The following is a 27,560-nucleotide window of genomic DNA, read 5'->3' as shown; positions in this document are numbered from 1 at the left end:
GACACGTCATAACTAAGATAATCAACTACAGAAAGGGGAATCTAATAAATCTTGTGTTGTACACTTTTATTATGTGCCTTTTGTTTGGTATTGGTTGGTTATAAAATGGGGGCTGAAAAAACTGAAATACACACTGGTTGAAAAATGTTTATATAGCTGACCTGGAGCTGAAATGCATTGAGCCAGCAGATGGCTCTAGAGAGACAGCAGGAGAAATGTAGCTTATGATACTTAGAAAGGCAAACTAAATGAAACCATCCCTGTCTCTAATAGTCATTAAACAGTAGCTGGAGCTCAGGAGAAGATGTTAGGAATTTATAGATCTAATGACCCCCAGTGAAATCTGCTGGGGATGTGTGCAGGGGGAAGGAGACAAATGAGCAGGCTGGGAGGGAGGCAGAGAGGGGGAGGGAAGTGTCCCCTAGCCCAGCAGGACTCAGGATGGGGCTACATTTCTAAGCCCCAGCTGTGGGTATCACCCAGGAGAAGGGATTCTGGTGCAGCCACCGACTGGGGAAGTCCTAGCATGGAAGCTCATTTGGAATCAGACTGATGGATAATGGGGGTGGGGAGAGGGTATTCCAAAGGACAGGGCCATCCTGCAGCTACTTGGTAGAGTAAGTGCTCACTAACTGGTAAAATTTGACCACAAGCTGAGGGCTTGTGCAAGGGCTATTCATCACATAGGTCCCACTTAAACTCTGTGTTGAGGGCTTAAGTCCTGCTGGCCCCTCTACACAGGGGAGAATTTCATCCCAGCATGAGTTAAGGTTCGACTGTTAGGCCCAAAGAGTTATTTTTCTGTTGGTAATCAAACAGGCCTGGCAAGATGCTAGAACAGCTTCCCATTGGCCTAATGCTGCAGTGCTTCTGTTACAGATCTGTCATGTATCCAGCAACCGTAAATATCTTATTTGGAAAAGACGTCTGTCCAACAAACAAGAGTGACATCAAGGAGTTTGAAGAGCATTTTCAGAAGTATGATGAGGATTTTGAATATGGGTCCCAGATGCCTGAGTATTTTATGAGGTAACGGAGCGGGTGGGGGAATGGGGCAAGTCTTGCAAACCTATTAGAAGTATCTTATCCTGGTAACCCTAGCAGCATTTCCTCGGAAACCAATGTTCTGCCTTTGACTCCATCTTGGTCATATGCAGTGTTAGTTGGGCTTTAAATTTTGTCCATTAAAAATTAGGCTCCTGATTCTCCTCTAACGTATATTGGTGTAAAACTTGGATAACTCCACTAAAGTCAATGGAATTACACCACTGCATGAGGAGAATCAGGTCCTATGTGCTGGTTTTGTAAAAGATGTCCCATCCTGTCATTTTATTCTCTTGGGCCAGCACTTCAGTATTTTGTGCCCAACCTGAGGCATCTTGGGCCTTATTTTTAGTTGTAAGCACCCACAGACCTCATTGCCTTCAGATGAGAGCTGTGAGTGCTCAGTAGCTCTGAAAATCAGACCTTGTTTTCTCAGATTGGACACCCAATGACTGAGACACCCAAAGTTAATGGTTACTTTTGGAAAAATTTGGCCTAAGTAACCTGTCCAAGGTCACACAGGAAACCAGTAGCAGAGCTGGCAGGAAAATCTAAAAGTGCTGAGTGTCAGGTCTCTCTTCTAGCCATCAGATCATGTGTTTAGCTATTGTGGGTTTCAGAGTTGCTGAGCAGCCGCTGCTGATGTTGACTCAACAGTACTGAAAAATCAGCTTGGTACATCTGTCCCTCAAAGAAAGAGTGCCGAGGTGCTCAGAGAAGCCTTGGAGAGAAAGCGAGGAGTCCTCTTCCGTGAAAGTGATGTTGCGCTGTGCTGCCTGAATTGTTTCCCCAAATGCATTTCAAATCATTCCTATTTTTTTTTCCTTCACAGAAAGTGGTCTAAATCCAAAAAATGGCTTCTAAAAGTGTTAGAAAAAGTGGTAGCAGACGCTGAGAGAGCCAATCCGTCAGAGAGCAATTCCAAGGTAAATCTGTGTGTTCCATTTCCCCACAACTTACTACCTCAGAAGCCTTGCTTTTCCTTCATCCACCCCAGAGACAGAAAGGGAAAGTGGTATGGAGTCTGCCCAACTGTATGCCTGGATTGTGGGAAACAGGGCGACATAAGATGACTATTCCATGCTTGTCATGAGTGTTAGGTCTGCTACACTGCACAGGACCCCTTGGAAACTGGGGAAAGCCCAGACTCTTAAAGATACTGTGTTATGGAGGGATGAGCCCTGACTACTAGGGGATTGAGACAAAGGAGTGTGGGAATCCACTTTGGATGAAGCAAAAGTGGGCCTCAGAGCAGTTTGGGGGACACACAGAGGAATTGCCCTGAAAAAAATCTCAAACTTTAGGAAGTAGGATTATCCATGTGGGGAAGCCAGGCTTCAGAGGATCTAGCAACCTTACTCTAGGCCTTATGGCAAAGAGAATACCTGCCCTGTAGTGCCCCCTTCTGCCCAAGTGTGGCTCTGCAGAGGTGGAAGCATCTACCCAATTTTTAGAAAATCGTACCCTAAGACACTAATGTGTGTGTGTATATTTATGCTTTTACTTATAACAGACACTGCTGCAGCATCTCCTGGATAACTTGCATGGAAAACATTTAGCTCCCAATTATGCTCTCTTATTGCTCTGGGCCTCGCAAGCAAATGCTATGCCTGTAAGTATGATGGCTGCAGGAACACTTTCTTTCCTCTTTGATTGCACCAGATAACTCCATATCTGATTTTTTTTTTCAATACTTGTCCTCAAAGGAAACCTGCACAACACCTTGTTGTGGGGTAGGGGGTAGTTCAGTATCAGTCCTGGCAGCACTGCCTGGTGGCAGTACTCTGGGTTATGCTGCCCAGTGGCGAGCATCAATAGCCAGGGGTAGGGGAACCCAGGCCACCCCTGCTCCACCAGGTTCCAATCCAGGGCCCAGTGAAACAATAATTCAAAATGTTTGGCCTAGGGGTTAGGGTGCTCCTTGGGCCACTTCCTACCCTGGCTTCTGTTTCTCTGTTGGCATCACTGGGAGCCGCTGAGTCCTCCCTAGAGCCCTCTCTGTCCGTGGTTCAATCGGTCTTGCTCTTGCAATTGCATCTCTTCATCATCAACCTCTCCAATTGAAAGGCCTCAGGTGGTCTGGTGTTGAGGCCTGGGTCCCGCTGCATGGGGCCTTGGCGGGTTCTCAGTAGGAGCCTGAAACACACAACTGCTCCCCTGCTCCATCCACCCTGACTGAGCTAAGCTGCTCCCTTTTGAGCTCAGCCTTCATTGTGACGCTTTCTGGGCCCAGAGCTGCTCCTTAACCATTTTCTCACCAGTGTGGGGGTTGTACACCCCACCACACACCTTCAAAAGGTGAGCCTAGGAACTTAAATTCATAACTCTGCAAGACACCAAAAACTATGGACTCAACGGGATGCTGCTTTTATGGCTCATTAAAACAATTTTGTAACACACCACACCGCCCGCTACCCTTAATTGTCCAATTCAAATCCCTTATGCATAACATCTAGCCCTCAATTTTGCACTTCATTTCAAGGGACCACCTCCAACATGCACTACCCCTTATGCTTAACAATCTGTCCCACCTTATATTTAGCTCAGATGCTGTGATTTCCTTCCCCCATGCCTGAAGAAGAGCTCTTTGTAGCTTGAAAGTTTGTATCTTCCACCAACAGAAGTTGGTCCAATAAAAAATATTACCTCACCCACCTTGCCTCTCTAGTATCCTGGGACCAACATCCTATAGACTTATTAAAAACTGCCTTATTGTGAGTAAGCTCTTCAGATGGGATTTTTAGGCCTTGTCCACACTAGAGTTGTACCACTTTAACTAGACTGGTATAGTTATACTGGTACACTCCACCCTGCCATAGATGCACGTATATCTGTATAAAAGTGCTTTATACGGACATTCCTCTTCCTGTAAGAGGAATAAGCCATACTATTATAAGGCACTTTTTTTTACTAGTATAACTGCCTCCATCCTCAGGGCTATTCTGGTTTAACTATATCAGTAAATAAATCTCACCTCCAACTGAGATAGATACCTGTACAAAATCTGTATATAGACCTTAATCAGCAAGGGAAGAGATACTTCTAGTTTTGAAGTAGCTCTGCTTTTGATTTCATATTACTTCAGGGAATTTTCACCTTCTCATAAAGTATAAACTACTTCATGCATAATCAGTTAAAACTTCATGTCCACAAATTCACTTTGTTTTGCAGGTAATTAAAACATTTCTTTGATGACACTGCCATACTGATATGACTTACTAGAGTAATGCTCTGCAGATTATTATATGCAGTATTATTTTAGAGATGTCAGTCCTAGGATATTAGAGCAGAGGTCCCCGAAGTATGGGATGCTCCCCCCAGGGGGGCGTGGAAGAATGTCCAGTGGGGCACGATGGGGCCCAGGCCTGTCCCCACAGGGCACGGGCAGGGAGTGCCACCTAGCTCCTCTCCGCCTCCAGCTCTGCTCTGGTCCCGCCCCAGTTGCGTCCCCAGCTGCCAACTCTGCACCTGGTCCCGGCCCCAGCCTCAGTGTAGCTCCAGTCCCAGCCCTGCACCAGCCCCCAGCCTTGGCTGCTGACTGTGGCTCCGTTCCCGGCCCCAGACCCACGCCCAGCTATGGCCCCTTACCCCATCCGTGTCCATCTCCTCCCTCCCCCAACGAGCCACGGCCCTGCTCCTGTATTAGAGAGACAAGGTGGGTAAAGTAGTATCTTTTATGGGAGCAACTTCTGTTGGTGAGAAAGACAAGCTTTTGTGCTATACAGGGGTCTTACTTATTAAGTTATTAGGCTTATCTATCTTATAAGCATTAGTGGGAATTTGATACCTCATTTTTCCATTTATGTGGCTGAAACCTAATTGCATGCAAAGCAAATGGCATACTAATTCATTTTAATGCCTGGGTATCTGAAATTAGAGTGAATGTAGGCACTGTATATTTCACACTCCTTTTTATAGTTTAAAGTAGAAACAGGAAAAGGCTCATTTAAGAGGAACGTGCAAGTATTCAGCAGAGGAGGAGACTGAATTTTACTCAGACTGTGAGCTCTCTTACTCCCACTGTTAGGGTTACTCACCCAACCAAGTAGACCCATGGAAATCATTGGGATTACTCAGGTTAGTAACTCGTCAACAATGGCAACAAGAGTTCACAATCCAGCCCTTAATCTTTTGTCAGCTTCTTATCTGACCTTTTATTAGACATACGGGGCAGATTTTCACAGCTGGGTACAACATTGTTCCCACAAAATGCATTTACACCCAGTGATGGGGTAGTCTGCCACTTAAAGGCACAGGTAGCATTGCCTTTTAAGGGTTTGAAAGGGTCTACCTCTCTATCTTCTTCTACCTTTGGTCCCATCTCTATGGGGTGGGCTCTTTGCATCCTCCTCCACTCCAGTCTGTATTGAAGCAGTTCCTTGGAAATGCTGCAACTAATATATATAAAATATGGACCTAAGGGGGACATGGAGAGAAAGCAGTCTGTTGTGATAATTGGACCTACAAATTTACCATAGAATCATAGAATATCAGGGTTGGAAGGGACCTCAGGAGGTCATCGAGTCTAACCCCCTGCTCAAAGCAGGACCGATCCCCAATTAAATCATCCCAGCCAGGGCTTTCTCAAGCCTGACCTTAAAAACTTCTAAAGAAGGAGATTCCACCACCTCCCTAAGTAACGCATTCCAGTGTTTCACCACCCTCCTAGTGAAAAAGTTTTTCCTAATATCCAACCTACACCTCCCTCACTGCAACTTGAGACCATTACTCCTCGTTCTGTCATCTGCTACCACTGAGAACAGTCTAGAGCCATCCTCTTTGGAACCCCCTTTCAGGTAGTTGAAAGCAGCTATCAAATCTCCCCTCATTCTTCTCTTCCGTAGACTAAACATCCCCAGTTCCCTCAGCCACTCCTCATAAGTCATGTGTTCCAGTCCCCTAATCATTTTTGTTGCCCTCCGCTGGACTTTCCAATTTTTCCACAGCCTTCTTGTAGTGTGGGGCCCAAAACTGGACACAGTACTCCAGATGAGGCCTCACCAGTGTCGAATACAGGGGAATGATCACGTCCCTCGATCTGCTGGCAATGCCCCTACTTATACATCCCAAAATGCCATTGGCCTTCTTGGCAACAAGGGCACACTGTGACTCTCATCCAGCTTCTCGTCCACTGTAATCCCTAGGTCCTTTTCTGCAGAACTGCTGCTGAGCCATTCGGTCTCTAGTCTGTAGCAGTGCATTGGATTCTTCCTTCCTAGGTGCAGGACTCTGCACTTGTCCTTGTTGAACCTCATCAGATTTCTTTTGGCCCAATCCTCCAATTTGTCTAGGTCCCTCTGTATCCTATCCCTACCCTCCAGGGTATCTACCTCTCCTCCCAGTTTAGTGTCATCTGCAGGCTTGCTGAGGGTGCAATCCACACCATCCTCCAGATAATTTATGAAGATATTGAACAAAACCGGCCCCAGGACCAACCCTTGGGGCACTCCACTTGATACTGGCTGCCAACTAGACATGGAGCCATTGATCACTACCCGTTGAGCCCGACAATCTAGCCAGCTTTCTATCCACCTTATAGTCCATTCATCCGGCCCATACTTCTTTAACTTGCTGGCAAGAATACTGTGGGAGACAGTGTCAAAAGCTTTGCTAAAGGTAAGGAACAACACGTCCACTGCTTTCCCTTCATCCACAGAACCAGTTATCTCGTCATAGAAGGCAATTAGATTAGTCAGGCATGACTTGCTGACTGTTCCTTATCACTTTCCTCTCCTCTAAGTGCTATACCATAAGTATAGGCTCAATTGTAAATGTGTATGAAAGTTCATAAGCTGTTACAATAACCTAAAAAAATGTTGGTGGAAAGTAGGTCAAATTGCTTTCAATAATGAATGTTATAGGCAGGTGCAAAAGAACCAGACTAAATTAGTCCAGATGAAAAAAGGCCACGCTGATATGATTCAAAGATTATGCTGAAGTCCACCTTGGTGAAAACAGAAGGTGTGGAACTGGAAATTAATGAACCAAAATTTCTGTGTTGGATATTGGGCCTAACTGGTGGACAAAATAATGAGGGGATGGGCTATTTCAGCCATTGCTGCCTTTTGGTCCTTAAAGAAAGGCTTTGGGGGGAGAAAGAAGATGTAAGAACAGATGCAGACTGTTGGAGTGAGCTTCACCATCATGGCTGCCACCCCCACTGTTTCCTGGGACCCCAGGCCTTCATGATCCTGAGAGGTGTCCTGACCAGACCAGGCCAGCGAGAGGGATCCAGATGACATTGCCAGCCTTACCAGCTCCACCTGAATCCTAAACACCAGCTGAGATGAAGCAGGATCAAACTCAACAGCAGCTCCAGCCCATCCCAACTAACTACTTTGCTTTTACCCAAAAGGACAATTATTACCTTATTATTATTATTAGCTTATGCTCAAATAAATTGGTTAGTGTCTAAGGTGCCACAAGTACTCCTTTTCTTTTTGCGAATACAGACTAACACGGCTGCTATTCTGAAACCTACCATCTAAGAGACTGTCAAAAAGGGGGCTTTTCCTCCTAAAACTCTCTCCAGCTAAAGGGAATGAGAAATGTTGTTAAAATGAGTCTTACAGTATATTTTACATTTCAAGTGCTTGAACTGTTTTTGCTTCTTCTCCGTATCTCTAATAAAACATTAATTTTTTTAATGGCATGTTTGTCCTGGTGTTAAGCAGGCTGAGGTCTCTATATACCAAACCCCGGACCTTATTTAGCACTGTTTAATGCTGTACAATGACTGGGTTATGTTTACACCTTTGGCCAATATATTCTATCTAAATTAATACAACAGCTCCTAGGAACGATTCGTGCTTGGAAGCAAATTCTATCACTGTACATTTAAGGACCCTGGGCCAGGAGTTTTGCAGAGAGGGTGAGCCAAGATTCCTCTCTCATCCAATCAACGGGGAATGAGCTGGGAGAGGGGCACTAGCATATATACTGCCTATTCCCTCCAGGGCAAACACCAGGGATATCGGCAGAGAAACACTGTCCAGCTGAGTGCCCTGAAGGCTAATTAAGGAGAAGGGAGCAGCTGAGTCCGGCCCATACTTCTTTAACAATACAATAGACTATCCCACAACTCAGCTGCAGGGAAGAGAGCTGTGTACAAGACAATTTGATTAACATGACCCAACTCCAGAGAAGAGAGCCGTTTAAGGGGAGAGAGTGAGAGGCTAAATTAATGCAGCCACACTCCAAGGAGAAGAGCTTAGGGAAAGACTGAAAAGGAATAATCTAGGCCTAGTCTACTCTACAGTGTTAGATTGACATAAAGCATTTAATGTTGACCTAACTCTGTAAGCATCTACACTACAATGCAGCATCCACCGATGTAACTCGCCCACTATATCGACTTAACTCCACCTCCTTGAGAGGCGTAGTGCGTAGGTCAGTATAGCTAGGTCAACACAGTGTCAGCGTAGACACTTGCATCAACTGTTGCTGCCTTTCAGAAGCCAACCCACAATGCCCCACACTGACAGTTAAATCGGTGCAATCGCTCGTGGGGAGGATGCACACCACTGACCCAAATAGCACAGTGTGGATATGCAAAAGGGTTAATTACTGCGGTGGGTGTACGTTGACATAACTTAGGTCGACTTAATTTTGTAGTGTAGACTTACCCCTAGAGAAGGAACTGGGAAGGGTTCCACAAACAGGCTGGCTACAGATGCAGGAAAGAAGTCTCTCATGAAGGAAGGAAACAGAGATCACTAGTTGGACTAGGCCTGCGATGATGACTGTCCCCAGGTGTATTTGTGGCTCTGGCTAGACTAGAGAGCTTACAGTGGAGCATCTACACCGATGCAGCTGCACCTCTTTAAGCTCCCTAGTCTAGCTGCGTTAAGCTGTTGGGAGAGAGCTCTCCCATTGGCTTAATTAATCCATCCCCAATGAGCGGCAATAGCTACGTCAGCAGGAGAAGCTCTCCTGCTGATATAGCGCTGTCCACACTGTCGCTTAGGTCGGAGTAACTTACATCACTCAGAGGGGTGGCTTATTCCCACCCCTGAGTGACGTAAGTCATACCAACATCAGTGGTAGTGCAGACATAGCCTGAGTGAGCGCCTACGTAGGCTGATGGCTCTTGTTAATAATAAGTACGACCCTTGAAAAGGGTGTGCTCTTTGATAAAAAGATTTGTGTGGGCTTGTTTATAAGCTGGGTGAAGGGAAGTGTGGTGCCACTCCTAACTGAAAGGGGGTACACCGCTGTGACCCCATGTCATCACACACCCACAAAAGGAATTGGGTAATTGTGCACAAACATTCATTTTGTACAAGTAAAGCTTTTCAACAGGAGACACGTGCGCCTGTGTTTTGCCCTTCCCTGCATTTAAAACTTGAATTGCAGTTCATTGGTTTGCAAATGCATTTCAGCATTATATTCTCGCTAATCACCTGACTCTCTTGCACTGGCTTTCCACTGACTTTAGTAGCCACTTCCGACTGACAAAGGTGTAAGTGGGATGAGACTCAGGTTCATTATCCCAGGGCCTCTGGCAATCTCTCAGACCACTTAGCAGTTTTCGAAACTCCTTCACATACTCTCCATGTCCATTGTGAATCAATAGAAGTCACATTGTTCTACAGTGTCATCCTCATCTGCTTTCCGTGAGGGAGGGGCCCACTCCAAATACCCCTTAAAACTTAGGGTGGTTTGGATCTGGACTTGAGCTTTGTGACTTAGAATCGTAGGCGTAGGGCTGGATGAGACCTCGAGAGGTTGAGTCCCATCCCCCTAAGTATACCTAGATCACCCCAGACGGGTGTGTCTCTAGCCTGTGCTTCTGATCTGACACTTTTACAATACAGCTCTATAATTCTGAGGTAACTTCTTTCAGTCTCTTTCTTTAGGTGGCATTTTGGACTCTGGCATTTATACTATCCCACCCTTCTATTTACAAGAACATCATGGAGGACCTCGTTTCTGTTTTCGGCAAAGCAGGTAATAAACCAGAAATAAGTGACTGTCGAATTCTAGAATATACATTTAAAAAATAACAATCTGTTCTGAATTTGTACAGGGCCAGGCATTGGGGTTACTAGGCATAACTGCAATACAAATAATAACTGGCCAAACCCTGAGATCTTTACTCAGGATTTGCTCATCCTTACTCAAGCAAACCTACCTGTTGATGTCAATGCAAGAAATAAATAAAAATTGAGTAAGAACTCAGCAAGGATCTAAGGATTTGGCTCTTCAGGCTCAGCCCTAGCATTTGGGCGAAATCTCTCATATCTTCTAAGGGCTTTCTTGTCAAAGGAACAAGGCTTGATTCTGACTTGAAAGCTGTTTCAAACGGTTATACTCCATTGACTTCGGTGGAGTTACTTCTGGAAATAATGTTTGAAGCATTACTAAGGCCAGTGCCAGAGAAGCGGAGAGAATTCAGGACATCCTGGCTCGAAGCCCCATGTTTAATATACAATCATGTCTTTTAGGAAGCATTACTCACTCGTTCTCCTCAAGTCCATGGAAGGGTGGACAGATCTGCCTGTAATGGCTGTACTCATTCCTGAAGGCAAATTCCTTGTGTCCCTGTTGTATTTGGGCTGAGACTGCTCTGATCTTGCTTCCATTGACTCACTCAGAACTGGAAAGCAGGATTTTCTTAGTCAAGGAAATTTACTTGTGGAACTCCCTTGTATTGGAGGTCTACCTGTCTTCATTGTTGGCTGTGACCAGGGCATGCTGCAAGTCCTACTTGTTTTGGTCTGTTTACTGTGAACTATTTATGCCCCCATCATGTTTGATTTATTTAGCATTTGCCAAAGTCTCTCTTCCTATTTTGTGTGTGTGCCCAATGGGAACCTTTGTGTATGGCTGGTTTTCCTGAAGGTTATTGTGTGCCATTGGGCCACAGAGTATTTCTGTGATGTTGCCTTGCTGTGCATTTGGTCTGGCTGCCTTTCCTTTTTCCATGTTTTATCTCATGTTGTCATTCCTGCAGCGTGCTTCATTGCCTTCAATAGGCACCTTATAAACTGCTTCCATTTTTAAAACTGTCTTGAGAGTTAGTGAGCCTAACACAGTATGTAAAAGTAAGATCCAATAACTTACCCAAGTTATTGTCTTACAATGGACTCTACGAACATATAACAAACCTAAGGAAATAAAATAAAGAATAGGGTGGGCACTGAGGTGCTTAATTATTATTACTATTTTTAGTGCCCAAAATTGTGCTTGGATGCCCCACAGAACAAGTCAAAGCTGCTGCCCCAAAGAGCATGCCATCTAAGTTCAGTGTGACACAATGCAAGTCAGGGTCATAACACAGATACAATGAAAGAGTAGGGGAGCAGAAACACACAGATAACAGGGTCATGTGATTAGACAGTAAGGAATGTAACATATTTAAGGTTCTGCGAATTTAAATGGGTTCAGTGAGATTCTGCACAGCAATAATACCTTCTGTAACACTTTTTATCAGCAGATCTCAAAGCACTTTACAAAGGAGGTCAGTATCATTCTCCCTATTTTGCAGATAGGGAAACTGAGGCACGGAGTGGTGAAGTGACTTGCCGAATGTCACCCAGCAGGCCCATTGCAGAGCTAAGAATAGAACCAAGGTCTGCTGAAGCCCAGTTCAGTGTTTCATTCACTAGGTCTCAGTATCCATCTACATACGTCGTTTAACACGGTTTAAAACTAGAACTGGTCAAAATTTTACATACACCTCAAAAATTACCATTTTTCATCAACATTTTGTCAAGTTTTTGTTGAGCTATCACAAGTCTGAAACTTGTTGACCAGATATATTTGAAACCCTTACATGCTAAAACAATACCAAAGTGGCTTAGCCAGCCAGTGTATAAAACTGTTTGAGGAATGCATTCTAGACATTCTAGACATTGGTTAGTCTCTAAGGTGCCACAAGTCCTCCTTTTCTTTTTGCAAATACAGACTAACACGGCTGTTACTCTGAAACTAGACATTCTAGAGGCACTCTACCAGAAGTCCTCTAGCAAAATGTTTCAGTGCATGATGAAATCTCATAACCCATGTGAAATCTTGTACTTCTTACTGTCTTATTCATACATTATTATTTCTTATAATGCAACAGGTAAAGAGAATATTGAAGTATCTGAAGATGACCTTAAGAAGCTTATCTTAATTAAATGGTGCACTTTGGAAGCCATACGGCTAAGGTCTCCAGGTGCAATCACTAAGAAAGTAGTGACTCCAATAAAAATTCAGGTAGGTTTGTTTTTATGAGGCTGTCATAGTACACTGTAATCCTTCTAGAAGTCACCATCCCAAATGTATCTGGACATAATAAATTAGGCATAGGGAACCCCAATCCTTATTTAAATCAGGATACTCAGGAATCTCCTAAACAAACATTTGGGAGAAAAGCTATCTTGGGTAAAGAAGTGGCATTACCACCCATTCAGGACATAATCCAAAGGTCATTTGACTTCAACAGGAGTGTTTCTGTGGATCTCACTAGGTTTCAGATCAAGCTCTTAATGAGAGGACTACCTAGGTTTACAATCCACTTCTGAATACAGTCCTTCAGCAAGAACCAGGGAAGACCAGATTTAACATTCCTGTTACATCTAATGTTAAAAAACCCCTCCAGGCCTTTCTTATATGTAATAAAGAAGCAGCAACAACAACAAAAGGTGCAAACCCATTTTCCCCTTGCATCACATCCTTAATACACCCAATAGTGCTTTACCAGCTGCACTTCCTCTCTAGCAAGGCCTTTCATTCTGTTTTTGGTGAACCAGCAGCATTCATAATATGTTTTGAGAGCAGACTGAACTTGCAATTATCTATTTCTTTACTTCAGAATTGTTTCTCTTGCTTTTAGACTTTCACCATCCCTACAGGTGACATGTTGATGTTGTCTCCATATTGGGTGCACAGGAATCCAAAATACTTTCCAGACCCTGAAACATTCAAACCTGTAAGTTGCCTCTTTTGATGTATTTATTTTGCTCTCTCTTCTCCTTTTTGCATGTAATTAGATCCAAAACATATTGTTGAGTGCATCTTCCTTTAAGGTTGCTTTCAGGAAGATATTAATCCTATCCCTAGAATACTCACTATATGGATTAATGCCTTAGTATTTATAGGGGAAGAAAGCATGCACAAAGAAGAGGGACCTGCTGGAATGAGCAAGATCCTCCAGTTCAAGAACATATTTATGTTTAAAATATTTTTGTGTAATCACCGCCACTCTGAAGTAGCAAATTGTATCTTGCTGGTAAATTGCAAATACATATAGGACTTGATCCAAAGCCCATTGAAGTCAGTCAATTAAAAGACTCCCATTGACTTGCACTGAGCCTGGTCTGGAGCCCAGTGATTCCTCCACTGGACATCTGTTTTATACCTCATCTCTGTGTATTTTACCCATCTACATTGTCTTCAAGTCCCTCCTGAAAACTCTCCTTTGCCATGGTACCTACAAAGAACTTGCATCAATTAGGCTGCTGGTGTGCTGTGACCACTGCCTATCACCAATATGAGAGAGACAAGGTGGGTGAGGTAGCATCTTTCATTGGACCAGCTTCTGTTTGTGAGAGAGACAAGCTTTTGAACTTACAGAGAGCTCTGGTTCATGACACTTAGAAGACAGGATGAAAGTATCAGAGGGGTAGCCATGTTAGTCTGGATCTGTAAAAGTGGCAAAGAGTCCTGTGGCACCTGTGATACAGGGAGGCCAGGGAGCAGTGGTAGAATGGTCAAGGGGAAATATATAAGCCCTAGGCTAATTAAGGCGTGGTTCCCTGTAGACTAGAGAGGGTTGCTACAGGTTAATTGGAGCACTTGTCAGGAACCGAAGGAAAAAAACCCTGCTTCAGGCAGTCAAGGGTAGAGGAAGGAGAGAGGACTGGAGCTTGGAGGTGTGTTGAGAGATTTGGAAGACCTGAGAACTGAAGTAAAGGAGACCCTGCCACAGCAGGAGAGGGAGATTCCCTTCCCCCCAGCATCTAAGGACCAAGGGTAACCCCACCTAAGGGGGACAAGGGTAAGAAACCCGCAGGGGTTGAGAGGGGCTGGGACTCAGAGGAAGGAGCAAACCCAGACCCCCTCCCCCGCTTCCCTTCTCTACCACCTTCCTGGGCTAGTAGCGAGGTCCTCAGCACCCAAGAGCAGGGGCAAAGGGTGGCATCTTAGCCCCTCCCCAAGAAAAGCACAGGACCCACCATATGAACATCGGCCATCTTGCCACACACCTTATAGACTAACAGACATATTGGAGCATAAGCTTTCGTGGGTGAATACCCACTTCGTTGGATGCATGTATGAAAGATGCTTGTATGAAAGATCCTATGCATAATTAAATTTGCATTGCCTGGTATTACCTTGCAATTCAGGGAGAACTAAGGACAAAGTGTGAGCCTTCACTCTGAATCAGCTTGCTTCAGTGAGGTAAGGGCTAGATTTAAAGGCACTTAGGTGCCTAAACATGCAGGTAAGGTGCCTAGTTGGATTGTCAAAAGCACCTAAGTGCCTAAATCCTACTTGGCACCTTCCTGCTCCTTTAGGGGCCTAAATGTCTTTGTCAATCTGGCCCTAAATTCCTGTCTTAAATGGGCTTGACTAAATTACCTTGTTTACAAATCCATATGCTAGCAACACAGTGGTCAAGTAATCTTAACAGGTTGAAGGGAGCTTTATATGCCAGGATTAGCTGTCCCGGTCATTTTTAGCCTGGAAAAATGTTAAGCTTATTTATACAAGGCTGATTTGGAAAAAAAATGTTTTCTTCCCACAGGATCGTTGGAAAGAGGCAAATTTAGAGAAGAATGCTTTCTTGGACGGCTTTGTGGCATTTGGAGGAGGGAAGCATCAGTGTCCAGGAAGGTCAGTGAAACAGCTGGGGTTTATTTATTCCTAAACCCTGCAGAGAACAGCTTCCTCACTGTGGGACTCCTCTTTTCTTTTTTTTTGTCCTCAGATGTATTGACATTGGTCAGCGATCAGTAGTTCAATAATCTTTGGGCCTTGCCCGAGTTGGTCTGATAAGAAGTTGCACACATAGGAAAGGTAGAGTTAGCTGTGAGATAAAAGTAGAGTCTGAGACCAACATTTTCAGGGTTCTGCATCTTGGGAGACAGAAGTCAGCCCAGTTCTGCTGCTCTCCCAGCATCTTTTCATCAATGGAAGGTTATTTCAATTACAGGGCATGCTAGTCTACGTACGTGGGATTGTGGTGGTCATAAATTCTGTCACTGATCTAAGGAATGTTTCTCCAGTCTAAACCTCTTCTCTCATTCCTCATGATAAACTAGGCTCCTTGCCCATCAGTCCAATCATATCACACCCCTCTTTGAATATCTTGACTGGCTCCCCTAAGTTTAAATGTCTTGTACTTGCCTTCCAGGTCCTTTAAAACTATGCCTTGTCCCATGGCACAGATGTCATCTCCATCACATCCCCTTTCACTCCTTCAGCAAGCCTTGATGCCTCCTTCATGCCCACTTCTTTGTTCCATGCTGTCCCCCACCCATTCATGGAACAACCTCCCCATCCCAGAGAGCCAGCTGCCCACATCTGATGATCTTCAAATATGTAAAAGGTTGTTATAAAGAGGATGGTGATCAATTGTTCTTCACGGCCACCCAGGGTAGGTCTAGAAGTGATCGGCTTAAATTGCAAGAAGGGCGATTTAGGTTAGTATGCTGGGATATGTACCCCACACTGGTATAGAAAGGGTTAATTGGAGCCAGAGCACAATCAGTCCACCTGGAGGATGTGCTAGGCCCAATTACTGATTAATCCCATCTGGGGTTTACTATAAAGGGAAGAAGCCAGATGAGTGGGCAGTGGAAAGGAGATAATTCTGAATTCCCTCCCTGGGTAATAGAGAGGTCTGTAGGAAGACTCCTGCTAGGCTAGTGAAGGACTTCATGGCAAGAGGGGGAGAAGAAAGCAGAAGCTCAGGGGCAGAGCTACTCTTGGCACCCTCTCTTGAGTAGAGAGCTGTGGCAAGAGGCTGGGAGAAACACAGAGAAGTTCCTGGGGTACAGCAAACTCTGGTGATTAGTCTTGATAGAAGGGCAGGATCTAGACTTTCAGTCAGAGAGCCCCTGGAAAGGGTTCGACTGAGGAAGAGAGCATAGCATAGCAGGAGGGAGCTGAAAATTGAAGCCTGAAGAGGGAAGAAGTGGTTTAAGTTTATATTTTTATTTGAGACTTACTGGGGAACTGCATGGAGGAGCCATGCAAGCCCCCAACCTCTAAGAAGAGTGAGTATTTAGAGGTCATGGAACCTGGGAAGATTACAGAAACACAGTGGGCCCAGAAGAGGGCTATGGAGAAGGCCTACAGGCAGGCTGAGCTAGGAAGAAGCCCAGGAAGGCAGTAGAGTCCAAGGGAGCAGAACTTGCCTGCTTGCTACAGTGTTGCTGGGCTGGAACCAAGAGGAAAGAGGGGAACCCAGGGTCTACCCCCTGTCTAATGTTCTCTTTTGCAATGCAGTGACATAGATCTTTAAGGAAAAGGGAGGAGATGGAGAAAGAAGATGAGCTAATGCAGGGCAAATGTGAATATGTGTGTCACATTTTGGGGTGCAATGCACACCAGTGAGGGGTTGTCACCACCTGCAACTCTGGGTGCCTCCCAATGCTTTGCTGTTGTAGCTCCCAAAGGGGGCCACTCACAAACAGCCAGACTGCATGCAGGTCACACCCTGAATGGCTGTGTATAGCTGCAGCCCTAGTCCAACATCTCTAACTCCAGCAGCCGTTCAGCAACACTCCAACCACACCCTGGCTTCCACCAGCCTTGGTTACAACTTGAAGGGTGACTCCAACACACTCCCAATCCTGAATTTTCCCCAAAATGTGTTCTGCATTGTCCAGCCTTCTCCTGGGCAGTTCAAATATTAGAGGTCCGTTGCCCCTCTAAAGGGTCAATATGCAACAGTTTCCTACTTCACCTGGAGTTACTCAAACAGCTCAGTTTAAACTCAATGCTGGATTAGTTTTTTGATTAAAAAATAAAACAAGTTTAACTACAAAGAGATTTTAAGTGAGTACAAGTATCCAGCATTAAAGCCAGAAATGGTTAGAAGAGAAATAAAGATAAGACTCTTTCTAGTAGCTAATCTTACCTTGAACCAAATCTAGTTTTTTAAAAATCCTTACCACAGATGCCCAGCAACATGGCTGACCAAATTCTCAGATCAGGTCCACCCCAAAGTCAAAGGGCTGGTTTCTTTGTTGTCTTAGGTGAATGAAAAAGAGAGAAATCCTGGGGTGTTTTTACCCCTGAGTTTTATAGTCCAGTGCCCCTTTGAAATGCATTTTCCTCTGGGTTACCATTAGATAAAGTTCCTTCCCACTGTGTGGACGGAGACATGGAGTCTTGTGGTGAAAGAGGTTCCATGCTGTTCCTTGCTAAAATGCAGATTGAGCTGTTCCTGCTCCCTTTTGCTGTCAAAAAAAGGCCGATGGACTGGTGATTGCCAATTAATCTGGCCAGAGGCATCAGCTTGTCCTTTATCTTTGGAAAAACCAGTTTATCTGCCTTGCAGTCTTGAGGACCTTTTTTACTACTTGTATGTAAATTGAGCTAAGCAAACATTTCTTTGTTTAGGATGGATCTGTTTAACAACTTCTGCCTAGTCAAGGCTGTGTGGTTTGAACACATGCTACCATCCTCAAATACAGGGAATGCATAACCTTACATATAATTTAAAAAAAAAACTAGGAGTACTTGTGGCACCTTAGAGACTAACAAATATATTTGGGCATAAGCTTTCGTGGGCTAAAACCCACTTCATCAGATGCATGCAGTGGAAAATACAATAGGAAGATATATATACACAAAGAACATGAAAAAATGGGTGTTGCCATAGCAACTGTAACAAGACCAATTAATTAAGGTGGGCTATTATCAGCAGGAGGGAAAAAAAACCTTTTGTAGTGATAATCAGGATGGCCCATTTCAAACAGTTGACAAGAAGGTGTGAATAATAGTAGGGGTGGGGGGAAATTAGCATGGGGAAATAGTTTTTACTTTATGTAATGACCCATCCACTCCCAGGCTTTATTCAAGCCTAATTTAATGGTGTCCCATTTGCAAATTAATTCCGATTTCTGCAGTTTCTCGTTGGAGTCTGTTTTTGAAAGTTTGTTTGTTGGAGAATTGCGACTTTTAGGTCTGAAATTGAGTGATCAGGGAGGTTGAAGTGTTCTCCAACTGGTTTTTGAATGTTATAATTCTTGATGTCTAATTTGTGTTCACTTATTCTTTTGTGTAGAGATTGTCCGGTTTGGCCAATGTACATGGCAGAGGGGCATTGTTGGCACATGATGGCATGTATCACATTGGTAGATGTGCAGGTGAATAAGCCTCTTATGGTGTGACTTATGTGATTAGGTCCTATGATGGTGTCCCTTGAATAGATATGTGGACACAGTTGGCAACAGGCTTTGTTGCAAGGATAGGTTCCTGGGTTAGTGTTTTTGGTGTGTGGGGTGTGGTTGCTGGTGAGTATGTGCTTCAGGTTGGGGGGCTGTCTGTAAGTGAGGACTGGCCTGTCTTCCAAGATCTGTGAGTGAGGGATCATCCTGCAGGATCAGTTGTAGATCCTTGATGTGCTGGAGAGGTTTAAATTGCGGGCTGAAGGTGACTGCTAGTGGCTTTCTGTTGGGCCTGTCCTGGAGTAGGTGACTTCTGGGTATTCTTCTGGCTCTGTCAATCTGTTTCTTCACTTCAGCAGGTGGGTATTGTAGTTTTAAGAACGCTTGATAGAGATCTTGTAGGTGTTTGTCTCTGTCTGAGGGATTGGAGCAAATGCGGTTGTATCTTAGAGCTTGGCTGTAGACAATGGATCGTGTGATGTGGTCTGGATGAAAGCTGGAGGCATGTAGGTAAGTATAGCGGTCAGTAGTTTTCCGGTATAGGGTGGTGGTTATGTGGCCATCGCTTATTAGCACTGTCATGTCCAGGAAGTGGATCTCTCGTGTGGACTGGTCCAGGCTGAGGTTGATGGTGGGATGGAAATTGTTGAAATCATGGTGGAATTCCTCAAGGGGTTCTTTTCCATTGGTCCAGATGATGAAGATATCATCAATGTAGCGCAAGTAGAGTAGGGGTGTTAGGGGACAAGAGCTGAGGAAGCATTGTTCTAAGTCAACCATAAAAATGTTGGCATACTGTGGGGCCATGTGGGTACCCATAGCAGTGCTGCTGACTTGAAGGTATACATTGTCCCCAAATGTGAAATAGTTGTGGGTGAGGACAAAGTCACAAAGTTCAGCCACCAGGTTTGCCGTGACATTATCGGGGATACTGTTCCTGACGGCTTGTAGTCCATCTTTGTGTGGAATGTTGGTGTAGAGGGCTTCTACATCCATAGTGGCCAGGGTGGTGGTTTCTGGAAGATCACCGATGGATTGTAGTTTCCTCAGGAAGTCAGTGGTGTCTCGAAGATAGCTGGGAGTGCTGGTAGCGTAGGGCCTGAGGAGAGAGTCTACCTAGCCAGACAGTCCTGCTGTCAGGGTGCCAATGCCTGAGATGATGGGGCGTCTAGGGTTTCCAGGTTTATGGATCTTGGGTAGCAGATAAAATACCCCTGGTTGGAGTTCTAGGGGTGTGTCTGTGCAGATTTGTTCCTGTGCTTTTTCAGGGAGTTTCTTGAGAAAATGGTGTAGTTTCTTTTGGTAACCCTCAGTGGGATCAGAGGGTAATGGCCTGTAGAAAGTGGTTTTGGAGAGCTGCCTAGCAGCCTCTTGTTCATATTCCAACCTATTCATGATGACACCCATTTTTTCATGTTCTCTGTGTGTGTGTATATCTTCCTACTGTATTTTCCACTGCATGCATCCAATGAAGTGGGTTTTAGCCCACAAAAGCTTATGTCCAAATATTTGTTAGTCTCTAAGGTGCCGCAAGTACTCCTAATTTTTTTTGCTGATACAGACTAACATGGCTGCTACTCTGAAACCTTACATATAATGTTACTACAGTAGAACCTCGGGAATGGAGGTTGTTCATAACTCTGAAATGTTCACAACTCTGAACAAAACATTAAATGGTTCTTTCAAAAGTTTACAACTGAAAATTGACATAATATAGCTTTGAAACTTTACTATGCAGAAGAAAAATGCTGATTTCCTGTTATTTTTTCGTAATTTACATTTAGTACTGTATTGTATTTGCGTGTGTGTCTTCTGCTGCCTGATTGCATACTTCCAGTTCCAAATGAGGTGTGTCGTTGACTGGTCAGTTTGTAACTCTGAGGTACTACTTTACATACATTTCACCACGATATTATTGACCAGTGAGTTGTTAGTTTTCAGATGATACCTGATGAGGCATATTTTGTACGAAGATTATTACAATAGGGTGTGAATACAGGGTGCATTTGGTCACAATGTAATAATGGCTGTGCTTGCTGTGATATAACAGGTAATATTTACATATCATTTTTATCCACATATCTGAAAGCACTTTCCAAAGTGTGTAACACTATCCCCATTTTGCAGGTGAGCAAAAGGGTCCTGAAAGGCTGTCCCATGTCACAGTCAGTAGGTGGTAGAGGCAGGAAAATAACTCAAGCTAAAGTGAATCTTCATTTAGTTTGACACTGGCATTTTATAGTTTAATGATGTGTTATAATTTTTCTGTCTTCCCACATTATAAAAGTCCAACCTCAGATGAAATTCCAGTATCAACATAAATGAAAATAGACCACTTGTTAAACTATCAAATGAGCATCATTGTGCTTTTTCTCCCAGGCTGTTCACGTGTGAGAGGAGCTCTTCATAACATCCACAAAGCCACCTCATTGTTCTCCTGACTCCTTTGCTGTGGTGTCTGTAAAAAGAAACACAACAACTGAGTTGGTGTGTCTCAGCACACCAGCTGCCTACCAGTACTGGTCAGCATTTCTCATTGTTTCCTCATACTCCCCATATCTATCTGTTGTGTCTTGTCTTCTACTTAAATTGCAAGCTCTTTGGGGAAGGGACCACTGTTTTGTTCTGGGTTTGTACAGCACCTAGCACAATGGGGTTCTGGCCCATGACTGGGGCTCTGAGGCACTACCAGGTTACAAATAGTTAATAATAGCCCAAGTGTTACCCAGGGTTTTCAGAACCCACAGCATTGGTAACTTGTTTCACTCCAGGAAGTGTCAGGAATAAATCAATGGGAACACAGCACTCCAGCTGATAGATTTAACACAAGTAAGCATGCTCTTATCTAAAACTACAGTTTATTATATTTAAGCACACACAGACACAAGCAATAGGTTTAGAACATCCCAAAAATTTACCTAAAATAGGGGACAGTATTGAGTAGTTACAGCAGTTCTGCGATGGCCAATCATTTTCCCCACTGGGGAGTAAGGTGTCAGGAAGAATGTCACTCAGGATGGCTTCAGAGGACTGCTCCAAAATACACTCTATTATCTAGTCCTTTTTATAACTAACTTTTACAAAACACACAGATCGTAGTGACCCCTGCTAAGTCATCACTTCTCCTAATATCAGTAAACTACTTATCAACAAACATTCCTTACAGTCTAGTCATAATAAGCTTCTATGTCAAAGGCACCCAAACTCCAAGGTTCTTGTCCACTTATTCCCTGTCAATCTCAAATTGTTGATTCTGTCTCTCCCCTCCTCCCATTTTGATTAGCAGAGTCTGCAAGCTTGCAGCTAGTTTTGACCTTGCCTTCAGAAGCCCTACTTTATTCAAATTAACCCTTAACTATGCCGTGTTCTATTTTATTAGTTCATGGTGGCTTAATGCACATAATATGGTTGCAGTTGGCTTAATCACATTCTGAGGTACACGCAGCCCTTAAATCTAGGGTAACACATAGAACACAGAACATCTGATAGTCTTTACTAAGCACATATTGTCACTATGTAAAAACAGGAAGGAGTGAACTCTGCAGAATTCTCAGAGGAAAATCACTCTGGGGCCTTATCCTGTGAGGTGCTGAGCACAATCTTGGAGAAGTCAGTGGGAGCTGAGGGGGTGCACAACACTTTGCAGTATCTGACCCACTCAGTTACAGAACTACTTTGGTTTCTCTTCACAGCAGTGTGACTTACTGGAGAAGGCACTGGACTGGGACTCAGGAGATTTGGATACTATTCCTGTCTCTGACACTGGCCTGCTGGGTGATGTTAGGCAAGTCACTTCACTGCTCTGTGCCTCAGTTTCCCCATCTGTAAAATGGGGATAATGATACTGACCTCCTCTGTAAAATGCTTTGAGATCTACTGATAATCATGCTATAAGAGTAAAGTATTATTACTTGAGACCTTGATTCAGCAAGGTACTTATGCACGTGCCTAACATAAAGCATGTGAATTGTCCCATTGACTTGACTTAAATGTGAACTGGGCCTGAGTGGGTAGAGAAAATTCTTGTGCAGATCCATGGAGGGGAAAACCCAACAGCCAAGACTGAGGCTGTCTGAAGTCCTCTACAGACTGACAATGGAGAGCTCAGCGATTGTTAGGGCACATGGGAAAGGATCTAACTGTTCAGGCCTCTCACCAGGTTTTGATGTTGACATGCTAACTAATAAGCTGCGATCTCATGGTTACTCTGTTGTCCCGCTCCCAGCTGTATTGTACTGTGACATAGAAGGTTGTACCCATGTAGTATTTTTCTAGGTCTCATTCCCCTCACGCTACAGTGAGGTTCCTCCTGGCTCACAACAATGTGAGGAGAATAAAGGCATACGCTGCCAAATGAGTAGGGCCCTACCAAATTCACAGCCCTGAAAAACACATCACGGACCATGAAATCAGACCTCCCCCCATGAAATCTAGCTATTGGAGGGGAAAGCGAGAGGGAGGGGCTGGGGCAGGCTGGGGGCTCCTACTGCACTGAGCTCCAGCTGCTAGTCCCAGCTGAGCTGTAGAGGGATGGAACTTCCTCTTCTCCTGCCCGGCTGCTCTCAGGGAGGGATCAGACCCCACTCCGGGTACTTCCCTTGGCTGTAGGAAGCTCCACGGCTGCTGGCTGGGTGTCCAGCTCTGAAGGCAGTGCAGAAGTGAAAGTGGCAATCCCACAACCCCACTACAACAGCTTTGTGATTTTCCCCCACCCCCATGATCCCCTTTTGGATCGGGACCCCCCACGGTTACAACATCATGAAATTTTAGATGTAAACATCTGAAAACATTAAATGCTCATTTAAAAACCCTATGACGTGAAATTGACCAAAATGGACTGTGAATTTGGTAGGGCCCAACAGATGAGCATACAGACCCTATTTTAAAACAAACTCTTGTAGCAGAGGAGTTGAGGACCACAGTGCAGTAGTTTTAGAGTTTCACAGACAGGAGGGGAAGCTACAACAGCCATACCCTTTACCTGCTAAAGGAGCAGAGCAAGATCCTCAGCATCATTTTCTGCTGGAGGTAAACTTGTGTGCAGAGACAGGCGATGGACTCTAAAGTGTGCAAAAGGGATCGTGTGTTTTTTCTGCTAATATGAGGTGGTCATGCCAGATAAACGACTGTTTTCTCCTTTGCCTTTTTTAGGTGGCTTGCTATAATGGAGGTTCACATGCTAGTCGTTTTGTTCCTTTACAAATATGAATTTATTCTTTTGGACCCAGTACCAAAGGAGGTAAAATATTTGTATGTTTAATCCAAATCTTTTAACCCTGTTTCTTTACTCTCAATTGAAATGGTGAAAATATTGATAAAAATATGTAAGGGGCAAATGCTGCCCTCACTTCTAGCTATGTAAATCCAGCCATTGAAGCCAATGGAGCTCCTCTGGATTTACAGCAGTGCAGCTGAGAGCACATTTTGGCCCATAGATGGCTAAACCTCATCCTAGCTTCTTATTAAATGACTTTGTGCTGTTTGCCTCTCTACCGGTACTTAGCACAAGGTAGAGGATATAGAAATGACTTCTGTCTGTCATCTCATACATAATTTTATCCATGTCTGATGGGCTGGACCCTTGCCACATTACGTGCTCAAAGGTTATTCCCAGGTAGGCGACTGGAAACTCCAAGGGCCTGTTTCTCCATTGCCTTTGCACTCATGTGGCAGAGGGATAAGGACCAGGTGCAAGTCGATACATCAATACCAAAGAATTCACATTCCTTCTCATTCCATTAAGAGGTGAAGGGATTGCCCTCCCCTGCAGAATGGGAAAGAAGCTCAATGCACAGAGTCCTGGTTCCACCAGAGGCTACTCCCTCTCCACACAGGCCCTGTGTCTCTGCACTCTCAAACAGGGCCCAGAATGCAACACGTTGGGAGCAGCCTGTGCATCCCTGGCTCAGCCCCCTTGAGCATCCAATGGCACTAATTATTAAGCCTGAAATACCCCTTGTTACTGAGTGACTGGCTAAGAGCAGCACTGACTGCAGCAGCTCCTTGTCCATGTCTGCATTCCTCCCCACTGGGCTTGCTGGCTAGCATTCCCCTTCGCAAACATGGTGCTCTGCATAACACAACACATAAGCCTGCTAGGACCCAAATGTGCCACTTGCCTTTATATCTAAGCCGCCATAAGTGAGGTATCTAACATCAGGAGAAGAGATGGAAGCTTGCAATGACCCAGGATTTATAGGAGTTGCCCATTAGGCTGGCATATCAGAGGAACGGCACTCCTTGGTTCTGGTGGAAGAATCTGGGCTGTTACTCCCCAGTGGTGGAAAGTCCATTTAGGATGGGGGATTGCAGCGGAGCTGGTCAGCACAGCCCTCAAAATGAGTAGGGCAGCCAGGGAAAGGGGCATGGCCACAATATCTCAGCCAGCAGCTCCCTCTTCAGGACTGGGGCAGCACTGGTGTCTGCACTCCCACTGGAGTGAATTGCACCTTCTGTCTGCCACCACAGGCAATCATGCCACTGAAAGTAAATTGAGTCCCCTTAGAGTTCATGCTTCATACTGTATTAGAGCCAATACTGACCTAAAATGAAACATGGGAGACAAAATCTGGTCCTGCTGAAGACAATGACAATTCCGATTGGCTTCAGTGGGAGTAAGAGTTGGCCTTAATATTGGTTCTCAAGTCTGTGTAACAAGGCAAAGCAAATCTCTAAGAAACAATGCCTATAACATTAATGTCAAAGCAAACCGAGACAAGGGCTGCGTTCACTAAACTAACCCAGATGCATATTTACCATGTCTTTCTACTACTTTTCTATCTTTTTGCAGAGCCTTCTCCATTTAGTGGGGACACAGCAGCCCATGGGAGCATGCCGGGTTCGGTATAAACTCCGGCAATGAAAGCTGACTTGACTAACTCTGGTTCCTTTGCCAGCTGCTGTCTGTGAGGGACTATTGCTCTGTTTCACTTTAGCATGTCCTATGCGCTCCAGTGTAGTCGGTGCCATAAGCAGTTTTTAAACAGTTTCAAATGCTGTATGTACTTCATGTAGTTTTTGTATCATGCCCATCACTGTGGTATTTAAGCACCAGGGCCTGATTGCTTAGGACACAGTATTTAAAATGCAGCCTTCCTTTATGCATATACAATTTGTGGGTGTAATCATTGGCAGTGTGTAGCTTTCTAACTCGCTGACTGCACCCACAAGGCAGGCATTTAGAGGCCAGATTCATTATGCTCACTGTTACTTTGGGGCACAAAGAGGGAGGCTGTGCTGGGAGCTCTTTGAAAATCAGGTCGTCTTGGCCTAATTCACAGCTGTGCTGCATGTTCACTTGGACCAGTACAAAGTGGCTGGTAAGCGTTAGCAGGTCAGAACAGTAATGCCTTGCACTGGTATAAATGAATGCACAAAGTTCAGGACCATAGTGATTGGGCCCTCTGGATCAGATCCTCAGCTGGTGTAAATCAGCATAACTCTTCTGTCTTTGTTGGAACGATTCACACCAGAGGAGGAGCTGACCTGTGTCTAAACTACAGCTAAATAATTGTAAATGAAATATATGAAAAGTGAAAGTGATACTGTGCCCTGGGTGCAGCCAAAACTCCCACTGACTTTTGAGCTTTGGTTGCTCCAGGGATTCAGAATTGCCCCCTATCTTATAGTATAATGAAAGCCTTGCCATGGTGTTTGTTTTCCATTTTATACTTTGCAAGAATTTGCAAGGAAACTTTGTCTAAGGTCTAGAAGACTTTTGCTTTAGTTTAATGATTTACAGCATGTGAAATGCCAACCCTTTTTTGGCTGTTGCACAAATCTGAAAATATCTAACCCTAAAAAGAAAATCTGGAAAAAACCACTGTTAAAGGAAGCGATTCAACAAATTAAAAATATCTTTTAGAATATACAAAATTTTGTAACTGCTGTCAGATTTGATACATTATAATAACCTTGTTTGTATATCTTTAGTTTTAAGTAAAGACTACTGATCACTTTTACAAATATTTGCCTCCAAAAAGGATATTTTAAAATGGTAAGAACTACAGAATTAAGTTCCATAGGAAAAAAAAATAACAACTATAGTATGATGCACTAAATTGGTGACCAGATCCTATCTCGCTTGGTTTATGGATCTGACAGTATTGCAACCTAGCCGCCTGGTTGGCTAGTGATTTTGGTAATGGTATATTAAAGTGGTCTCTGGTTGTGCTCATTATAGTTACAGCTGCAAGACAGTTTCCATTCTCACCTCCTGTTTTTTGTTGCTTAAGTGGTTCTGAACACTCACCGTTAGAGCTGATATTTTCATGTGTGGTCACTGCGTAAAAGTATGGGTCTATATATTTTTAATTTTGAAAGTTTGAGCAAAATCTGTTCTGGTATTTTGCAGTCGTGAGCATGGAAAAACTTCTTTCCCATTGCTTTAAAATAAACACTCTCTCATATTTTCTTTCTCCGAAAGGGCAACATCACACTTGACACATCAGTAATCCCCAATGAGCAGTAATGACACTGCTATAAACATTTTTTTTTCCAGCGGAGTTGTGTTACCAGATTTGCCTGTTGCTTTGGGGTACACTCATTTTAGGGTTACTTTTCTGGGGGGGAGGGGATTTCTGTAATTCTATCAATGTACTGTATGCATCACTTGTGTTTTCATATGGAGCTCAACTTCTCCCTTCTGCAAGTTTCCTCCCAATGGAGCTATCCTGCCGGACCTAGGTTCCCCAGAGCTGGGTTCCTCCAGCCCCAGAATCAGAAGAACAAACACACACAGATGAACAGAGCACATATGAGCGGACCGGGTCAGTCAGCACTCCCAAATTGACCCCTGATATGCCCCTGGACCCAGCAGGCTGGGTCGAGCAGCACTTTCAAGCTGCCACCCTCCTATGCCACAGGTTCAGCATGTCCCTGTTCTCACTTTGACATTACAATTGTTCTGGTAGAACCCACCTGATGAGCAAACCCTACAGGATTTTTGGGCGCTACAGGGATCTTTAGTTTAGGTAAGAGGAGCGTTGCTGCAGAGCAAATAGGGAAGCCAAAACCACAAAACAGAGAGAGAGAGGGAGGGAAGCAACCACCTTAACCATAAAAGTTATTTATTGCCAGGTAATAACCATACACGGAGAGCCAAACAAACAAAACAGTTACAATATTAAATCTAGCTTAAATTTGATTACAAAAGTCAGGTTTAGAAAACTATACCTGATCACACAG

General features: G+C 44.2%; 1 protein-coding gene across 1 annotated transcript in view; it reads left to right on the top strand.

Annotated features, from left to right (window-relative positions):
• The window catches only part of CYP39A1 (cytochrome P450 family 39 subfamily A member 1), a gene marked incomplete at its 5' end in the record, with an annotated part of 79,923 nt that extends 53,758 nt beyond the window's left edge, over positions 1 to 26,165 (top strand). Inside the window, 12 exons of the mRNA XM_084624259.1 lie at positions 880 to 1,029; positions 1,877 to 1,970; positions 2,558 to 2,656; positions 9,903 to 9,993; positions 12,113 to 12,246; positions 12,866 to 12,961; positions 14,780 to 14,868; positions 20,754 to 20,778; positions 20,873 to 20,896; positions 22,067 to 22,158; positions 23,526 to 23,613; positions 25,165 to 26,165. Coding sequence (XP_084480385.1) covers positions 880 to 1,029; positions 1,877 to 1,970; positions 2,558 to 2,656; positions 9,903 to 9,993; positions 12,113 to 12,246; positions 12,866 to 12,961; positions 14,780 to 14,868; positions 20,754 to 20,778; positions 20,873 to 20,896; positions 22,067 to 22,158; positions 23,526 to 23,613; positions 25,165 to 25,236 — 1,054 coding nt within the window. The 3' untranslated portion in view covers positions 25,237 to 26,165. The remainder of the gene's footprint in view (positions 1 to 879; positions 1,030 to 1,876; positions 1,971 to 2,557; positions 2,657 to 9,902; positions 9,994 to 12,112; positions 12,247 to 12,865; positions 12,962 to 14,779; positions 14,869 to 20,753; positions 20,779 to 20,872; positions 20,897 to 22,066; positions 22,159 to 23,525; positions 23,614 to 25,164) is intronic.
• Positions 26,166 to 27,560: the final 1,395 nt, after the last annotated feature.

Source organism: Lepidochelys olivacea (assembly GCF_965140295.1).
Source record: "Lepidochelys olivacea isolate rLepOli2 genome assembly, chromosome: 3".
Classification (NCBI taxonomy): Eukaryota; Metazoa; Chordata; order Testudines; family Cheloniidae; genus Lepidochelys; species Lepidochelys olivacea.
The sequence above is the reverse complement of the archived record's forward strand: the minus strand, read 5'-3'. Positions and strand labels throughout refer to the sequence as shown.